This window comes from Dermacentor silvarum, chromosome 3 (assembly GCF_013339745.2).
Source record: "Dermacentor silvarum isolate Dsil-2018 chromosome 3, BIME_Dsil_1.4, whole genome shotgun sequence".
Classification (NCBI taxonomy): domain Eukaryota; kingdom Metazoa; phylum Arthropoda; class Arachnida; order Ixodida; family Ixodidae; genus Dermacentor; species Dermacentor silvarum.
The window spans coordinates 146,473,322-146,489,102 of record NC_051156.1 but is presented as its reverse complement, the minus strand read 5'-3'; the positions used below and the strand labels follow the sequence as shown (position 1 = coordinate 146,489,102).

Sequence of the window (15,781 nt, the reverse complement as noted above, 5' to 3'; positions counted from 1 at the left end):
TAAAATGCACTCAAGCCGGTCTGGTTTATTGCACACACTTTGCGCATTCACACAAACAATACGAAGAACCTTCTGCGCAGGCTCCTCTTTGGTACAAGAGCGTCAGTCATCTGATTCAGTATTCTTACGGAGCAAGACTTTACAATTCTTAGCCTTGTCCTATGCATAGACGTTACCATTCACAAACAACATGTCGTGAACAAGTTTCAGTTTGTCATTTGGAAGACTATCGTCTAATCCGGACTACCACAATTTCTTTCTGATCTGCGAGGTTTCTTGGGAATAATCATTGGAAATTGATATGCCGGTACCTTTAAGTTTCGCGCAATTCTTAAACAGGGATATCTTTTTGTTATAGTTGTACATGCGCACAATCACAGGTCTTATCTTATTCTTTCCCGGCCTACCAATCCTATGAATACGTTCCACTGAACTCATACTAACGCTAAGATTTTCTTGAAAAACATTGCGGACAACATTATTTTCAAGATCCTGTCTTTTTTCGTCACGGAATTCTTTAATACCGAAAACTAAGAGGTTGTTTCTGGGAGCTCGGTCTTTCTTCGAAGTCAACAAGCTTTTTATTTTGAGTCAACAAAACTTCTTCCAAATGTTGTACCGTTTCTTCCAGCTTTTGTATTTTCAATTCATTCGCTATAGATAACTCCAACACCTTGTCCAATTTTGCTAGCTTCTGATTCAATTCTGAAAGGGTAGCATCGCGTATCTTGCCCGCATCTTTAATCTCTTGAATTTCGTCAAGAATGACATTTAGTTTCTCCGCTCCGGTGGGACGGGGATTGCTTTCTACGTCACCCCAAAGCAGGAGCAGAAGAACAGTCCGACAGTCATAAGCAACCTGTACACATTTACGAGGGCACGGCAGCATGAAACGAGTGCAAGAATTCGAGCGAACAGTAGTAAACAGTCTGTGAAATGTAACCTGCACAGCGATCCAAACAAGGTGTAACATGTTGCTTTGACGAGCGCCGCCGTGCCCTCTGAGGTGATGCGAAGAATCTGTGCCTTTTATCGGGTTTTCCGTTGACGTCACACCGCTGTGAGGCCAATGGGACGTTCTATTTTCGGCAATGATAACCGGAGCACGTTAACCGTTGTTCCCACGTGCCCGAAGGTCCAGGAATCCACAGCGCGTGTCCAGATGAACCAGGCGGTCTGGTCGGCTGAAGCTTGAAGGCGACGATGCAAGGGAAAGGACCTGCACAGCGATCCAAACATGGTGAAACATGTTGCTTTGACGAGCGCCGCCGTGCCCTTTTAGGTGTGTCACTTTACAAGCATTTAATCATCATTTAATCATTTAATCATAAATTTTACAATTTATCACAATTATGTGTGTCACTAAAGATATCTAATCAATTGAAAACATAATCCACTGAAAGAAGTTGAGGGTGCAAAGGCAAATGGCTACAGCTATATTTGCACAGTAATAGAAAAGCGGTAATCGGGCTGACGGTGCACAGATGATGGATGTGTATTGCATGTTCGAGGGCTTAATATTTCATGAGCTACTTATTTTTGTTTTCGTGTTTCGTTTCCATGTGCCTTAGTGAGTGGAATGCCTAAGTGCGGACTCCCGCCATCATGTACAATTAATGGAAAATAAAGTACATTTTTCTATGGAACTTTTTTTGTAACTTCTGTTCAGTTGCAAATGACGCTGTTGTCCCTACTCTGCAATGAATGGTAAAAGGGGGGGGGGGGAGCGCATGCAGGCACCCTATTTACTGGACATTTGGGGTATCCTCACCATGGCTGCTCACATGCCCGTTTTTCTGGCTTTAACAACCTGTCAGTGCACAGGTGTTTTTAACGTTCCATGATTAAGTAAATTTGACGTCACTATGCACAAAATTCAGATTACGATAGCCCAAGATGGCGACTGCCATGAACTGAATATAAAATTGCCTATAAGCATGCATTGTGCAATTGAATGCCTGTGAATTCTGTAATGCCACTTTCATGAAATTGACTGCCATGGTTTACTTGAAACTGAAAACATGTTTCATCCTCAGTTGTGGTAGACTTCTCAGATTCATTATAACATATTTGATAATGCAGGCGCAGAATGTGAAGGAATTGAAGCGGCTGTTACTCTTGGTGAGAATCAGCCATGCTCATTAGAAATTATAGCTAAAAATATATATACATTACTTCAGGTGAGATCGACTAATGTTGAGATAGGAGCTCAGCTGTGGCACATAGGTACAGGGGAATAAATTTAGGAAGAAAAAACATTCTGGCACAACCCATTTCACGATGATGCCGACGCTAATGCGATAGCATTGAAACAATGTAGAGACATTATATTACCACCACAGAGATCAGTCATGTATGAGCCGGGCTCCTCTCTCACGAGTCCCTCTGGACATGCTACTCCTAGCTGTTAGCAGGGCTGCCGCTAAGTCAGTGCTTGACATTCAATTCGAATCTGCCCAGCACCTAAGAAATTTTATTTGTCATTGATGAGCGGCCCATACCTCATGACCTATTTTGTTTCAAACTGGGTGTCCTCAGCACAGCAGCTCGAGTGCTCTACCCATTATACCATGGATTACCCAGCGACCCAAGTTTGCGGAAAAATGGATAAAGACCCAGACGGACAGGAAGATAGGATATTCCACACTTTTCAGGGTCTAGTCTAAGAATGCTAATTCTAGGCAATATACACAACTTGCTTGTTATGTATACATTGTCGGCATTGCAGGAGAACAATTCACAATATAGAGCTTTCATGGGTAAAAGCACAACAATATACACAATTTTGACTTCAAAAGAAACAGTAGTGCCATCTGGTTATGTATTCATCTACGTCACATGCTCCAGAAGGAGTAATGCGTGGAGGGGGAGGGCATCGCATAACAAAGGAACCCAAAAATTATACAACGTTAGAAATATAAACAGCGACACAAGATCAACACAATTACTTGAAAAGAAGAGAAATTATAAAATCGTGAAGTAAAATTCTACCATTAGAGAGCTGGGTTATACAGTGAATATTACGATTGCATAATTACAGAAAAAAGGTACATACACCAGAAATAGAAACACTTGTACACTACACAAAGATACTGATTTTTTGTCTGAAGGTTACAGAATTGTTAATGTCAGCAATGCTATCGAAAAGACCATTCTAATGCCTAATGGCACGTGGCAAAGCAGACAAGTTAAAGGCATTAGTTTGACCAAAAATGTGCTGGACGCTAAGGCCCTTGTGAAACACCTAGATGTGTGGGATGGACAAACAAGAGGCAAGGTGGACGACAGCTCTCTACGAATGATTTTATGTAGCAGACAAAGCGACACTACATTCCGGCATGATTCCAAGGATGGTAGTGACAATGAAAACGTAATGTTAGATACGCTCAAATATTGGTTGTAATCCCTGGCAATTAAACGTGCAGCACAGTTTTAGCTATACTCAAGAATGCAGATTAGATATGCCTGGTGAGGTGACCAAATTGAACCTGCCAAATTCGAGTTGGGGCAAGAATAATGTTTGATGTGCAAGATTTCTTGTGAAGGAAGGAGCAGCACGAAGGTTGCATTTTTGAAGATTGGTGATCAAAGCACTTGTGTGTATGGAGGTTGATCGATAGTATATACAACACTGCCGCAGTGCAGTCAAGACATTGCAGTAGTGAAAAACATTCAGAGCACTTATCGTACAAGGACATATATGCAAACAGCAACACAACACACATGGAGATGAGATGCAGTGCAACAATGCCCTTGTAGCCTACAGTGTGTTGTTACTCAATATTTAGAAGCAGCGGCACTACTACTGGGGCAACCAGAAGTGTTGTGCACGGGGACGAGTTGACCGTAGTCAACGTTTAGAGATACTTGAAAAAAGTATCTATAAACGTTGACCGTAGTAGCAGCAGAAGGCACAGGCTGTGAACTTGCGAGGCGATCAGCTGTTGCGACAATGAGCGACTGTCTAGGTCGAAGGGAACACAGTACGTTGGCCTGTTGTCACTTCACTGATGTTGTGCAAGGGCCCATAACTTGAGCAGAAAGCGTGTGGCCATCCACGGCTCAATCACAGTTGTACGGCTGTGGGTGCCGATATTGCTCTTAAATTTTCCAAAAATGCGGGCATCACTAACTTAGTCACCTACAGTTTCACTTTTCTGTCACCACCAAAGAACACCGCCAATGTGCACTTTTTTTGGTAGGCTTAACATTTTTTAAAATCACCTTAATAGAACATTGCCAATAATTTGTCATCAAATTGACTAAACACAAAGAACAAACCAGCTTAGCTAGCCTCCCCATTTTGGAAACAGAATAGCAGCTGACTTTGAAGAAAATGGGCCCACATTGTCATCATGTTTACTGAGAGTATGCAAAGCCTGGAATGCCAGATTGGGAGCAGTACTGGTACACTCCTGACAATCTTCTCATGGTAGACATTGTTTTATACCGCATGCTAGGCATGTAGATATGCTACATATTTTTAATGTGAGAAAAACTGCAAGGCTGGCCAGCAGCATATCGCAGAACCTTCGCCATCAGCGTCTGTCAAGAAAGGACGACTGTTACGTAAATATTAATGCGTCGACGCTACAGAATAGGGCGGGCACAGAGGCGCCGCTCCAAGGCGCCGGTTCGCGAACTGGCCGTTGCCAAGACGCCGACGTGAATTGGATATTTCGAGCGTCAGCACAGTACGGATTTCATGGTGTTCTGCCACCACAGCTGCACCACTCGTTTCAAGCACAGAGCAGAAACTGGGGTCTCATGGCGTTCTGCCACCCCAGCTGCACCACTCGTTTCAAGCACCGAGCAGAAAATGAGGTCTCATGGCGTTCTGCCACCACAGCTGCACCGCTCGTTTCAAGCGCAGTACTCAAACCACACATTCAGCGCTGAACCGTGGGCGGTCGACACAGTCACATTTTTGTTACTTGTAGAGAGCAGCACATCCCTCGACGCCCGTTAAGCAAAGGCGGACACGGCGATGCCACATCGCGGTTCGCTGAACTGCGCTGCCGAGGCGCTACGCCACTTCGACATTTCAATCGTCACCACCGCTGCGTTGTCAAGGAACACGAATCACACAACGCAGATTCTGTATTGCCAGAGCTCACCGAGGCCAAAGCCGCACTGCCACACAAGCACTACTCATGGCTTTCCGCAATGTAACACAGAACCTACCACCAATACACAAGCAACGCAAGCACAATCACACACGCAATGTTGAACAACGCGCAGTCGGCGTGCGGGCCAGAGAACAATCACGCTGAGAACGAACACGCCGTCGCATGCCGTCGTCGCTTGGCGCCCCCATCATACCTTCTCAAAGGTCCCTAAATGATCGTGTCCCTAGGTGCTTAGGATCAGTGCTTAGGACCATCTTCCCGTATGGGAACCCTGAGTAGTATGCGGAGCAGCCATGGGGTCGACTCAAGGTAGTTTTATCAGCTGTGTAAACTTGAATATGCAGCAGCACCAGCAACGCGCAGAACTGTTGTCGACGCCGTCGGCGTTTTGCCCGCGTTCGCACCCAACGCGCGCGGCGTTGTTGACTGTTGCCGGTGCCTCTGGGGCGCCTACCGTCGCGCCTCTAACCTAAGCTGCATAGCATTATCGCGCACGGAGTCGCAGGCGTTGCCATTCGTTGCGCAATCCGGAGAGGAGCGTCGGAGAGGAGGAATGCCGAGAGGAGCGGAGATGAGAAAAGGAGAGGAGAGGAGGGGGAGGAGGATGCGCATGCGCAGTGCGGGTGTGGATGCCGCACGGTGGAGGGAGAGAGGGAGTGACATAGCCCTGACCCATAGCCTCCTATATTTTTTCTATAGGAGGCTATGCCCCGTCCATAAGATGCTTCATATCTAAAAATGAAATTCAACACAGCTTGCTTGCAGCAACAATGACCTGCTGCAAGCCAAGAGATAATGCGAACTCAACAAATTTTCTGTTTAGTGCATTAGCATGATCAAAAAGTAGTCGCAGTTTCACCTGAAAGGTGAAGCATCAATTGCGATAGCAAATTTGTAGAGAGCTATACGGAGTAATGATATTAGCTTTATCAGCTGTATAAACTTAGACATGCAGCAGCACCGGCAACGCGCAGAACTGTTGTCGACGCCGTCGGCGTTTTGCCCGCGTTCGCTCAAAATGCGTGCGGCGTTGGTGTATGTTGCCGGAGCCTCTGATATAAATAGGCACTTGGTGCCGCAGCTAAACGTCGCCTCCCTTCCCTCCCCCTTCCTTCCCTCCCCCACGGCCTCTCGCGCATCGGAAGAAGGCGCGTTTGCTCCACATATATGGTGATTGTAAAGGAGGAAAGAGACGCCTACTTCTGCAGCCCTTAAGCAAGCACGGCGCGGAACGCGCGTTTGTTCTCCGCCGTGCGTTCACTCCCCGTGAAAGAGCGCGTCCCTCGTGCCCTTTCACTCGCACATACAGCGTTCGGCGGCGCGCGGTCACGATTTCATCTCCATTGACGTCATACGGAACCTCACGGCGACGGCGACGGCGACGCCGACGGCAGAAATCTGCTTTTGAGTGTCCATATAATTGCTATCGCAATAAAAGAGAAGTACTGCATTATGACACTAACGCGCACCGACAGTGAACGCTTCGGTGGTCTCAGCACTACGACGCCTCGATGCCAGCATTCGAAGGGACGCTGGCATCAAGAAGCACTACCAACGCCACCTAGGTGGCGTTCACCGTACTCAGCACAGCGGAGCGTGGCCTCCGCAATTAGCTCTGAAAATGTTTCTGAAGTTGATCGCGGAGGCTGCAATTACGACGCGCTGTACGCGCTGATTTGACTCGGTGACGATTCAGTTACGTGCTTTGTCTTGCGCGTTGTATTAGTGTGTCAGTTACGTGCTTCGTCTTTCGCGTTGTGCTAGCGTGTGCAGCGTAGTGCAGCTTCCATATGCACGACGGTTGCTCATGGTCATCGACGTTGGTAGTCGCGATGGAGGAGACGTGCCACCAGGCGTCAGCGTGGGTGCATCAACGCCTAAGGGCGCTTTAGCCACAAAACACCAATAGACATTATATATCAATGTGCAATAAACATTACACTACTTCTGTGAAGACACGTTTCACTTTCGTGTTCTATACCGATTCCTATATAAGAGGGATCAACCACATTTTTTTGAAATATTCTACAATAAATTTGGAATTAATCAGGAACTTACCCAAAATAACCGTTTTATATTTGCGAGCGCAACTTTCATACTCTAAAAAGTTGTCGCAGTTTCACCTGAAAGGTGAAGCATCAATTGCGATAGCAAATTTGTAGAGAGATATACGGAGTAATGATATTAGCTTTATCAGCTGTATAAACTTGGACATGCAGCAGCACCGGCAACGCGCCGAACTGTTGTCGACGCCGTCGGCATTTTGCCCGCGTTCGCTCAAAATGCGTGCGGCGTTGGTGACTGTTGCCGGAGCCTCTGATATAAATAGGCACTTGGTGCCGCAGCTAAACGTCGCCTCCCTTCCCTCCCCCTTCCTTCCCTCCCCCACGGCCTCTCGCGCATCGGAAGAAGGCGCGTTTGCTCCACATATATGGTGATTGTAAAGGAGGAAAGAGACGCCTACTTCTGCAGCCCTTAAGCAAGCACGGCGCGGAACGCGCGTTTGTTCTCCGCCGTGCGTTCACTCCCCGTGAAAGAGCGCGTCCCTCGTGCCCTTTCACTCGCACATACAGCGTTCGGCGGCGCGCGGTCACGATTTCATCTCCATTGACGTCATACGGAACCTCACGGCGACGGCGACGGCGACGCCGACGGCAGAAATCTGCTTTTGAGTGTCCATATAATTGCTATCGCAATAAAAGAGAAGTACTGCATTATGACACTAACGCGCACCGACAGTGAACGCTTCGGTGGTCTCAGCACTACGACGCCTCGATGCCAGCATTCGAAGGGACGCTGGCATCAAGAAGCACTACCAACGCCACCTAGGTGGCGTTCACCGTACTCAGCACAGCGGAGCGTGGCCTCCGCAATTAGCTCTGAAAATGTTTCTGAAGTTGATCGCGGAGGCTGCAATTACGACGCGCTGTACGCGCTGATTTGACTCGGTGACGATTCAGTTACGTGCTTTGTCTTGCGCGTTGTATTAGTGTGTCAGTTACGTGCTTCGTCTTTCGCGTTGTGCTAGCGTGTGCAGCGTAGTGCAGCTTCCATATGCACGACGGTTGCTCATGGTCATCGACGTTGGTAGTCGCGATGGAGGAGACGTGCCACCAGGCGTCAGCGTGGGTGCATCAACGCCTAAGGGCGCTTTAGCCACAAAACACCAATAGACATTATATATCAATGTGCAATAAACATTACACTACTTCTGTGAAGACACGTTTCACTTTCGTGTTCTATACCGATTCCTATATAAGAGGGATCAACCACATTTTTTTGAAATATTCTACAATAAATTTGGAATTAATCAGGAACTTACCCAAAATAACCGTTTTATATTTGCGAGCGCAACTTTCATACTCTAAAAAGTTGTCGCAGTTTCACCTGAAAGGTGAAGCATCAATTGCGATAGCAAATTTGTAGAGAGATATACGGAGTAATGATATTAGCTTTATCAGCTGTATAAACTTGGACATGCAGCAGCACCGGCAACGCGCCGAACTGTTGTCGACGCCGTCGGCATTTTGCCCGCGTTCGCTCAAAATGCGTGCGGCGTTGGTGACTGTTGCCGGAGCCTCTGATATAAATAGGCACTTGGTGCCGCAGCTAAACGTCGCCTCCCTTCCCTCCCCCTTCCCCCCCTCCCCCACGGCCTCTCGCGCATCGGAAGAAGGCGCGTTTGCTCTACATATATGGTGATTGTAAAGGAGGAAAGAGACGCCTACTTCTGCAGCCCTTAAGGAAGCACGGCGCAGAACGCGCGTTTGTTCTCCGCCGTGCGTTCACTCCCCGTGAAAGAGCGCGTCCCTCGCGCCCTTTCACTCGCACATACAGCGTTCGGCGGCGCGCGGCCACGATTTCATCTCCATTGACGTCATACGGAACCTCACGGCGACGGCGACGGCGACGGCGACGCCGACGGCAGAAATCTGCTTTTGAGTGTCCATATAATTGCTATCGCAATAAAATACTTGACTGACACTATGACACAATGACGTCAACATCACATATGTGAACTAGTGACATTAACTGTACCACGTACTATAGCTGACCCTGTATACAGACGCCAAAAAACATGCGGCTCCTCTTACGCCGGAGTTAGAAAAAACTTTGCGCTACAAGATTCGCAAGGATAAACACATCAAGACGTAGGGGTGCAAGTCTGGTGTACTGTCACATTCATCAAAACGTCTTTTAAATAGTTAGCCATTTGAGCAAAATGAATTCTTAGATATGATTGGTTCTGCGTTGCTATCTTGCATATGCGTTTTGCACAAGCTGTGCATTCCCATTAGAAAAAAGTTGTCGCAGTTTCACCTGAAAGGCGAAGCATCAATTGCGATAGCAAATTTGTAGAGAGCTATACGGAGTAATGATATTAGCTTCATCAGCTGTATAAATTTGGACATGCAGCAGCACCGGCAACGCGCAGAACTGTTGTCGACGCCGTCGGCGTTTTTCCCGCGTTCGCTCAAAATGCCTGCGGCGTTGGTGACTGTTGCCGGAGCCTCTGATATAAATAAGCATTTGGTGCCGCAGCTAAACGTCGTCTCCCTTCCCTCCCCCTCCCCCCCCTCCCCCACGGCCTCTCGCGCGTCGAAAGAAGGCGCGTTTGCTCTACATATATGATGATTGTAAAGGAGGAAAGAGACGCCTACTTCTGCAGCCCTTAAGGAAGCACGGCGCAGAACGCGCGTTTGTTCTCCGCCGTGCGTTCACTCGCCGTGAAAGAGCGCGTCCCTCGCGCCCTTTCACTCGCACATACAGCGTTCGGCGGCGCGTGGCGACGATTTCATCTCGATTGACGTCATACGGAACCTCACGGCGACGGCGACGCCGACGGCAGAAATCAGCTTTTGAGTGTCCATATAATTGCTATCGCAATAAAATGAAAGTGACGTGACGGATTCTTGTACGACATTTATAGACGCATGCAATAAAATGCGGTCTCAGGCCTCTAACCCTTTGCACAGGAACGCATTACTACGCTAGTTACTCTCCAAAGAAGTTACAAAAAATATTGCTTCCGAGTTCTTCCTAATGTTTCTTGACAAGATCACTGAAGCTTTAACTTCTAGTACGCTGAAGTTTTACTTGTCATTTTCAAAATCTGCGTTCAAAAGGCAGATACAGGTGACCTAAGGCCGCACATCTTCAGCCGACCACTTCGATCCGCCAAGAAGAAAAAGTGGCGACAGACGCTGAGCGTGTTGGATTGTTGCAAGAAGAAACGCGGTTCAAGGCGGCGGCACCACAGGCAACAAAAGACGCCGTAAGGCAGCCATTTCATGCTTAAATCTACTCTCGATTACGGGACGGCCAGCAATTTTATTGCGATAGCAATTATATGGACACTCAAAAGCAGATTTCTGCCGTCGCCGTCGTCGTCGCCGTCGCCGTGAGGTTCCGTATGACGTCATTTGGAGATGAAATCGTCGCCGCGCGCCGAACGCTGTATGTGCGAGTGAAAGGGCGCGAGGGGCGCGTCTTTCACGGGGAGTGAACGCACGGCCGAGAACAAACGGGCGTTCTGCGCCGTGCTCGCTTAAGGATGATAAGTGGTTCTTGAGGGAAAGGGAAAGGTTGGCGCTATCTTCTGCAGCCCTTGAGGGAGCACGGCTCAGCGCCAACTCGCTTAAGGGCTGCAGAAGTAGGCGTCTCTTTTCTCCTTTACAATCACCATATATGTAGAGCAAACGCGCCTTCTTCCGACGCTCGAGAGGCCGTGGGGGAGGGAAGGGAGGTGACGTTTAGCTGCGGCACCAAGTGCCTATTTATATCAGAGGCTCCGGCAACAGTCACCAACGCCGCACGCATTTTGAGCGAACGTGGGCAAAACGCCGATGGCGTCGACAACAGTTCTGCTTGCTGCCGATGCTGCTGCATGTCCAAGTTTATACAGCTGATAAAGCTAATATCATTACTCCGTATAGCTCTCTAGAAGTTTGCTATCGCAATTGATGCTTCGCCTTTCAGGTGAAACTGCGACAACTTTTTTTTTTTGACATAGGAGCTCTTTAAGCCGGCCGTTAGTCCATTAGCCGTCAACAAGAAAGTGTGGGCCGATCCTGGCGGTAGTGCAGAAATGGTCCCAGCGCAATGGCACATACCCCTGTGAACTAGCGAAGCTGAGTCTGGCTAAGGCTAGCTGAGCATGGTTGTGACTACTTAAGCTTAATCAGTCATCCATAGCCAATTAATAGCTAATTGATAATCGATCAACAATCAATAAATTCCGGGAAATTCTGGGGGTGACTTGGTAGTGCTTAGCCTAGCCCAAAAGCCAGGACTAGCTAGGTGCCCACCAGCTCCGCTGTCTCTTTATCATCGCGCCTCCTGTGCAAGCTATGCAATGTTTTTGAAATATATAAGCAAATAGTTTGGACATATACATAAAAAAGACCGATTTAGGTGCATTTAATTGTGTTGCTCTGCTCTTTCTGCAAAAAAAAAAGAAAAAGAAGTGGGGGATCTGCCATCAGCTGCAAATCCATGGCCAGAAAGAAAACGAGTGAAGGCGAGATTAAAAGATAGCTTGAAATATGCGTGTATTCAAGAATTTTGATTAAGGTGTGGAATACATGTCTTAATGATGAATACATAAGTCATAAGTCTTAATGTCTTGAGATGAAGATTAATGATGTTCATCTTGAGTTGTCTAGTTATGTACATGTGGTCTGTAGCACCTATGTCCTTGTCTTTGGATGCTTTCAGAGCATTCACAGCTACTCCATGGTATGATATGTGTCTGCCGATCGCTGTCCCTGCGATGAAACCCGCGAGCTCTTCCTACATGTGCATCGGAAACATTACATCTACGGCAGCTCCGTGTTTGCGTAGATTTAAATTATAACTCAGTATCGCGGTTCTGGTCTGTACTTTAGCATCATTAAGTCGTATTGTCACGGTATACGACTAAGTCTAATTAGTTCTCATATAATGTACAGTCTTTGCATGTTGGCGTTATTTTTATTCCATATTTGAATGTTCTTCCGAGTGCGATATTTTTGTTTTTTTCACGGAATTGATGGTTCTGGTTTGTGCTTTTGCACCGCTTAGTCATCTTGTCACCGTATACAACTAATTCTAATTAGTTCTCATACAACACCCTTTGCATGTGGACGTTAATTTTTATTCCCTATTTGAACACTCTGCCGAGCGCTATATTTTTGTTACTTTCGATGAAATGACGACCGAATCCTGAATAACTATTACGATGATTAGCACTAGCGAAAATTACCGAGGAAAAAAAAAACAACCATTCTTGACGAGAATGGTTGTTCAGCATGCGGCTACATCGCAAAAAATACGGAAATGCTTAAAAAAAGTTCCCAATGAAATAAAAACAAGAGCCCCAAAAATATGCGAAGAGTCCCTTCTACTGAATCTTGCAAAATGCAGGAGTCAGCTTGATAACCATCTCAACGACTTAAGCGGAGATTTTCATCTCTTAGAGTGGCGACCCACTCCGGACATTGGCTGTAATTAAGTCGACGCACCCGGATTGTAACTCTGTACCTTAAGAATGCGCCGTCATGTAAGGGAGCAGAAGAGATTCTTTTATCGCTAACACGAACGGACATCTCATCGGAGATGAAAAAGGAATAGTACAGTCTAATACACAGGCACTCGGAGCGCCTTGTATATTAAGTTCACTGTGCTGGAAAGTCGTCAGGAAAGATCGGCAAGTGATGTCGCAAGCTTGGTATTCCAGGTGGAAACAGACTGGTTCCCAGGCCAATGTTCTACTTCAGTGATTGTTGGCTTGTTTCGCACAATTATGGCTGCTACACTCGACGTCCTTTTTTTTTCATTTATTTGTTGGACTGCCAAGCAAGAGCAAAAATAGCTTGTTAGTGTTGCCTTAGGCAGGTATATAAGAGTCCAGCGGCCACGGCACCATTACTCGAGTCACTTCTGCAGAGGCAACTTCAGCCATCCACCAACAAAATGGTCACTGTAAGCACGCATTGTCTCTTCCTAGCACTTATAAGTGGAGCCAAGGCCGCGTCTTCTTTTGGTAGGTGGGCTTGTGCGAAAAATAGTTTCCTACAATAATTACTGTACAAAAATCTCGCGCTTATGGCTAAGAAAGTTGCAAATACAAAATGTGGAACCAATGTTATACCCACCCCTTATGTAATACCCCCTCCGGGGGTCTTTAAGGACAATAAACTGAACTGAACTGAAGTATGGCGATGCAGCCAGCCAGGGAATGTTATTGCATGTAGTTACCTAAACTTGATGCTTCTCGGTTGAAACAGCTTTGTGATTTCCCAAATTGAGGACGATCATCTAAACATAGCATTATAAATGCTACACTTCCAATAATTACGCATGTGTGCTTCTAAATGAGTGCTGATAAATTTCGAAAGACCGAAAGTAAAGAAAATATAGTGTCACGAGAGTGCTTAAATTGACAAGCACCTAATATCGAACATACCCGTGTACTAACCATTCTTAACATCGTTGTGGAACGATGGCCTTGCTGGAATTCCCTCAAGCAATTTTAACGACACGCGGGAACCTGGGATTTGGGAAACCGTTGCAGTTCGGAGCAGTTTGTGGCCGTAGCCAGTAAAATCGTGCAGCATTACGCTGCTTGCCTATACTAGTACAGGCTGGAAATACGAATACAAGGCTCGCTACTTTGGATGTTGAAGTATTCAGATACTTCTCAGGTCCCACCGCTCGTAAACTGTACTGCGTGTATTCTTGAACAGAAGGGACAGTGTTCTGAATACCCTGTAGTGCTGTATTTCAAATACAATATTTAAAGCTGCGTACATTTTTGTCCAAGCCAGCCATAAAAGTTGAAAGCTTTTTTTTTATTACATACGTAGAATACCAAGAAGTTCTGTTTCAAATACCGAATCATTCGACTGCTAGATCTGACACCGACATTGTGAATTTTGTGTACCATGATTTAGACATTTTCTTTTTCTAAATTATTATGCAGCTTACGCCAGTCTCGAAGCTTTCTGCTCTTCAAGCATATGGCGCATGATGTGACCACGCGACGTTCACTCCTTACATTTTTATAACCATATAACTACTTTATGCCAGTAAATTTTGAAACCTGCTATTTTGTAAACCACTGTCAGTAATTGCAAACAGACACTGTGCAGGAGCCTTTCAGCGTGGTAGTTGCTAAAGTGAACGCGATCTCTCGCAGGTTCACTCGTACCTTCTCCTGGCTTTGGCTAGCAGCGCCTTTGCCGGGTTTGTAGCGGTGCCTGCAGTTCCCTCAGTCACAAAAGTTTACGCGGCACGGACAGTGGTGGCGGCTCCGACGGTGGTGGCGGCACCGGCTGTGGCCACTACCCTCCACCACACACCTGCCGTTTCCAAGGCCACCCGAGTGACAAGCTACCAGACCACCAATCCTGCCGTACCACACACCGTTGCCAAGGTTTCAACCTACACTCCCGCTGTCACGGCCGTTCATACCGTCCACGCTTCCGTGCCCACAGCCGTCAGCAGTGTCGTCCAACACGTTCCCGCAGTCGCAAATGTTTACGCGGCACCGACAGTGGTGGCGGCTCCGGCGGTGGTGGCGGCACCAGCCGTGGTGGCGGCACCGGCCGTGGCCACTACAGTCCACCACACTCCTGCCGTTTCCAAGGCCACACGAGTGACAAGCTACCAGACGACCAGTCCCGCCGTACCCCGCACCGTTGCCAAGGTTTCTACCTACACGCCTGGTGCCACGGCTGTTCATACCGTCCACGCTTCCGTGCCCACAGCCGTGACCGGTGTCATACATGACGTTCCCGCCTACACACACGGTTACTATCCAGCCCGCTACACCTATAGTCACCAGTACAACTATAACCCTCTGCGGTACGTCTATGGACTGAGCCCGTACGGACTCAACTACGGCTACGGATTGGAAGCCTTCGGCTACGTCGCTCACGTCAAGAAATGTGAGTCGCTTACAGCCTGCCTTGAACGGCGATGAACTTGAAGATAACGTATGATTATTTACCTGTTGGAAGTGAGACCAACCTATTTTCTTGATGGGGAACTTTGCCCTACGATGTATGCCATCTGTGCACGTCACATAAAATAAGTGTGTTTTCAGATGGCGTATATTTTGTGGTTGTGCATGAGATATAGAATATTATCACAAATCTAAAACAGGCAAAATGCTTCACCATTCTCGTAATGATAACGTTCATAAGGGTTTGAAGTCTGCGTGTACATAGGGGACCTCATCTGTTGACAAGCCATAGACTTAGCGATTGTTTGCCATGAAGGTATAGCACATCACTAAATGTTTTCGTGGTTTTATGTTTCTTTTGTTTTTACAGAGGTGATCAGTACTTGTGTTCCACCACCTGGGACATCCTAGCTGCCAGATTGTGCAGCAAGAAGTGGCATTGTGCAGCACTTGGCTGGTTACAGCGATACGACGACCAAGGCGGAAGAAGTTCCTCGCAGAAATAAAAAAAATGTTTCTTACCAACACTTTTCGTGTAATGTGCGATAATCTAGACAGAAGAGGCACTTGCTGATAGCACACGGCGGAAGCTCTGGTGGTAATGTCCAAGAGAGCTGCAAGTATCGCGGTTCAGCGAGCGTGGTGGCAGCTGGATTCGTTGACACAGCTCCATACCATTATGTTCAGCGGTTAACCAGAAGTGAAA

At 47.1% G+C, this 15,781-nt stretch overlaps 1 protein-coding gene across 1 annotated transcript; it reads left to right on the top strand.

Moving 5' to 3' along the window:
* The first annotated feature begins 13,082 nt into the window (after positions 1–13,082).
* On the top strand, positions 13,083–15,093 carry LOC119444870 (cuticle protein 63-like). The gene is made up of 2 exons (XM_037709211.1): positions 13,083–13,091; positions 14,308–15,093. The coding sequence occupies exons 1-2, from the start codon at positions 13,083–13,085 to the stop codon at positions 15,091–15,093; spliced, it is 795 nt and encodes a 264-aa protein (XP_037565139.1).
* The last annotated feature ends 688 nt before the right edge of the window (positions 15,094–15,781 follow it).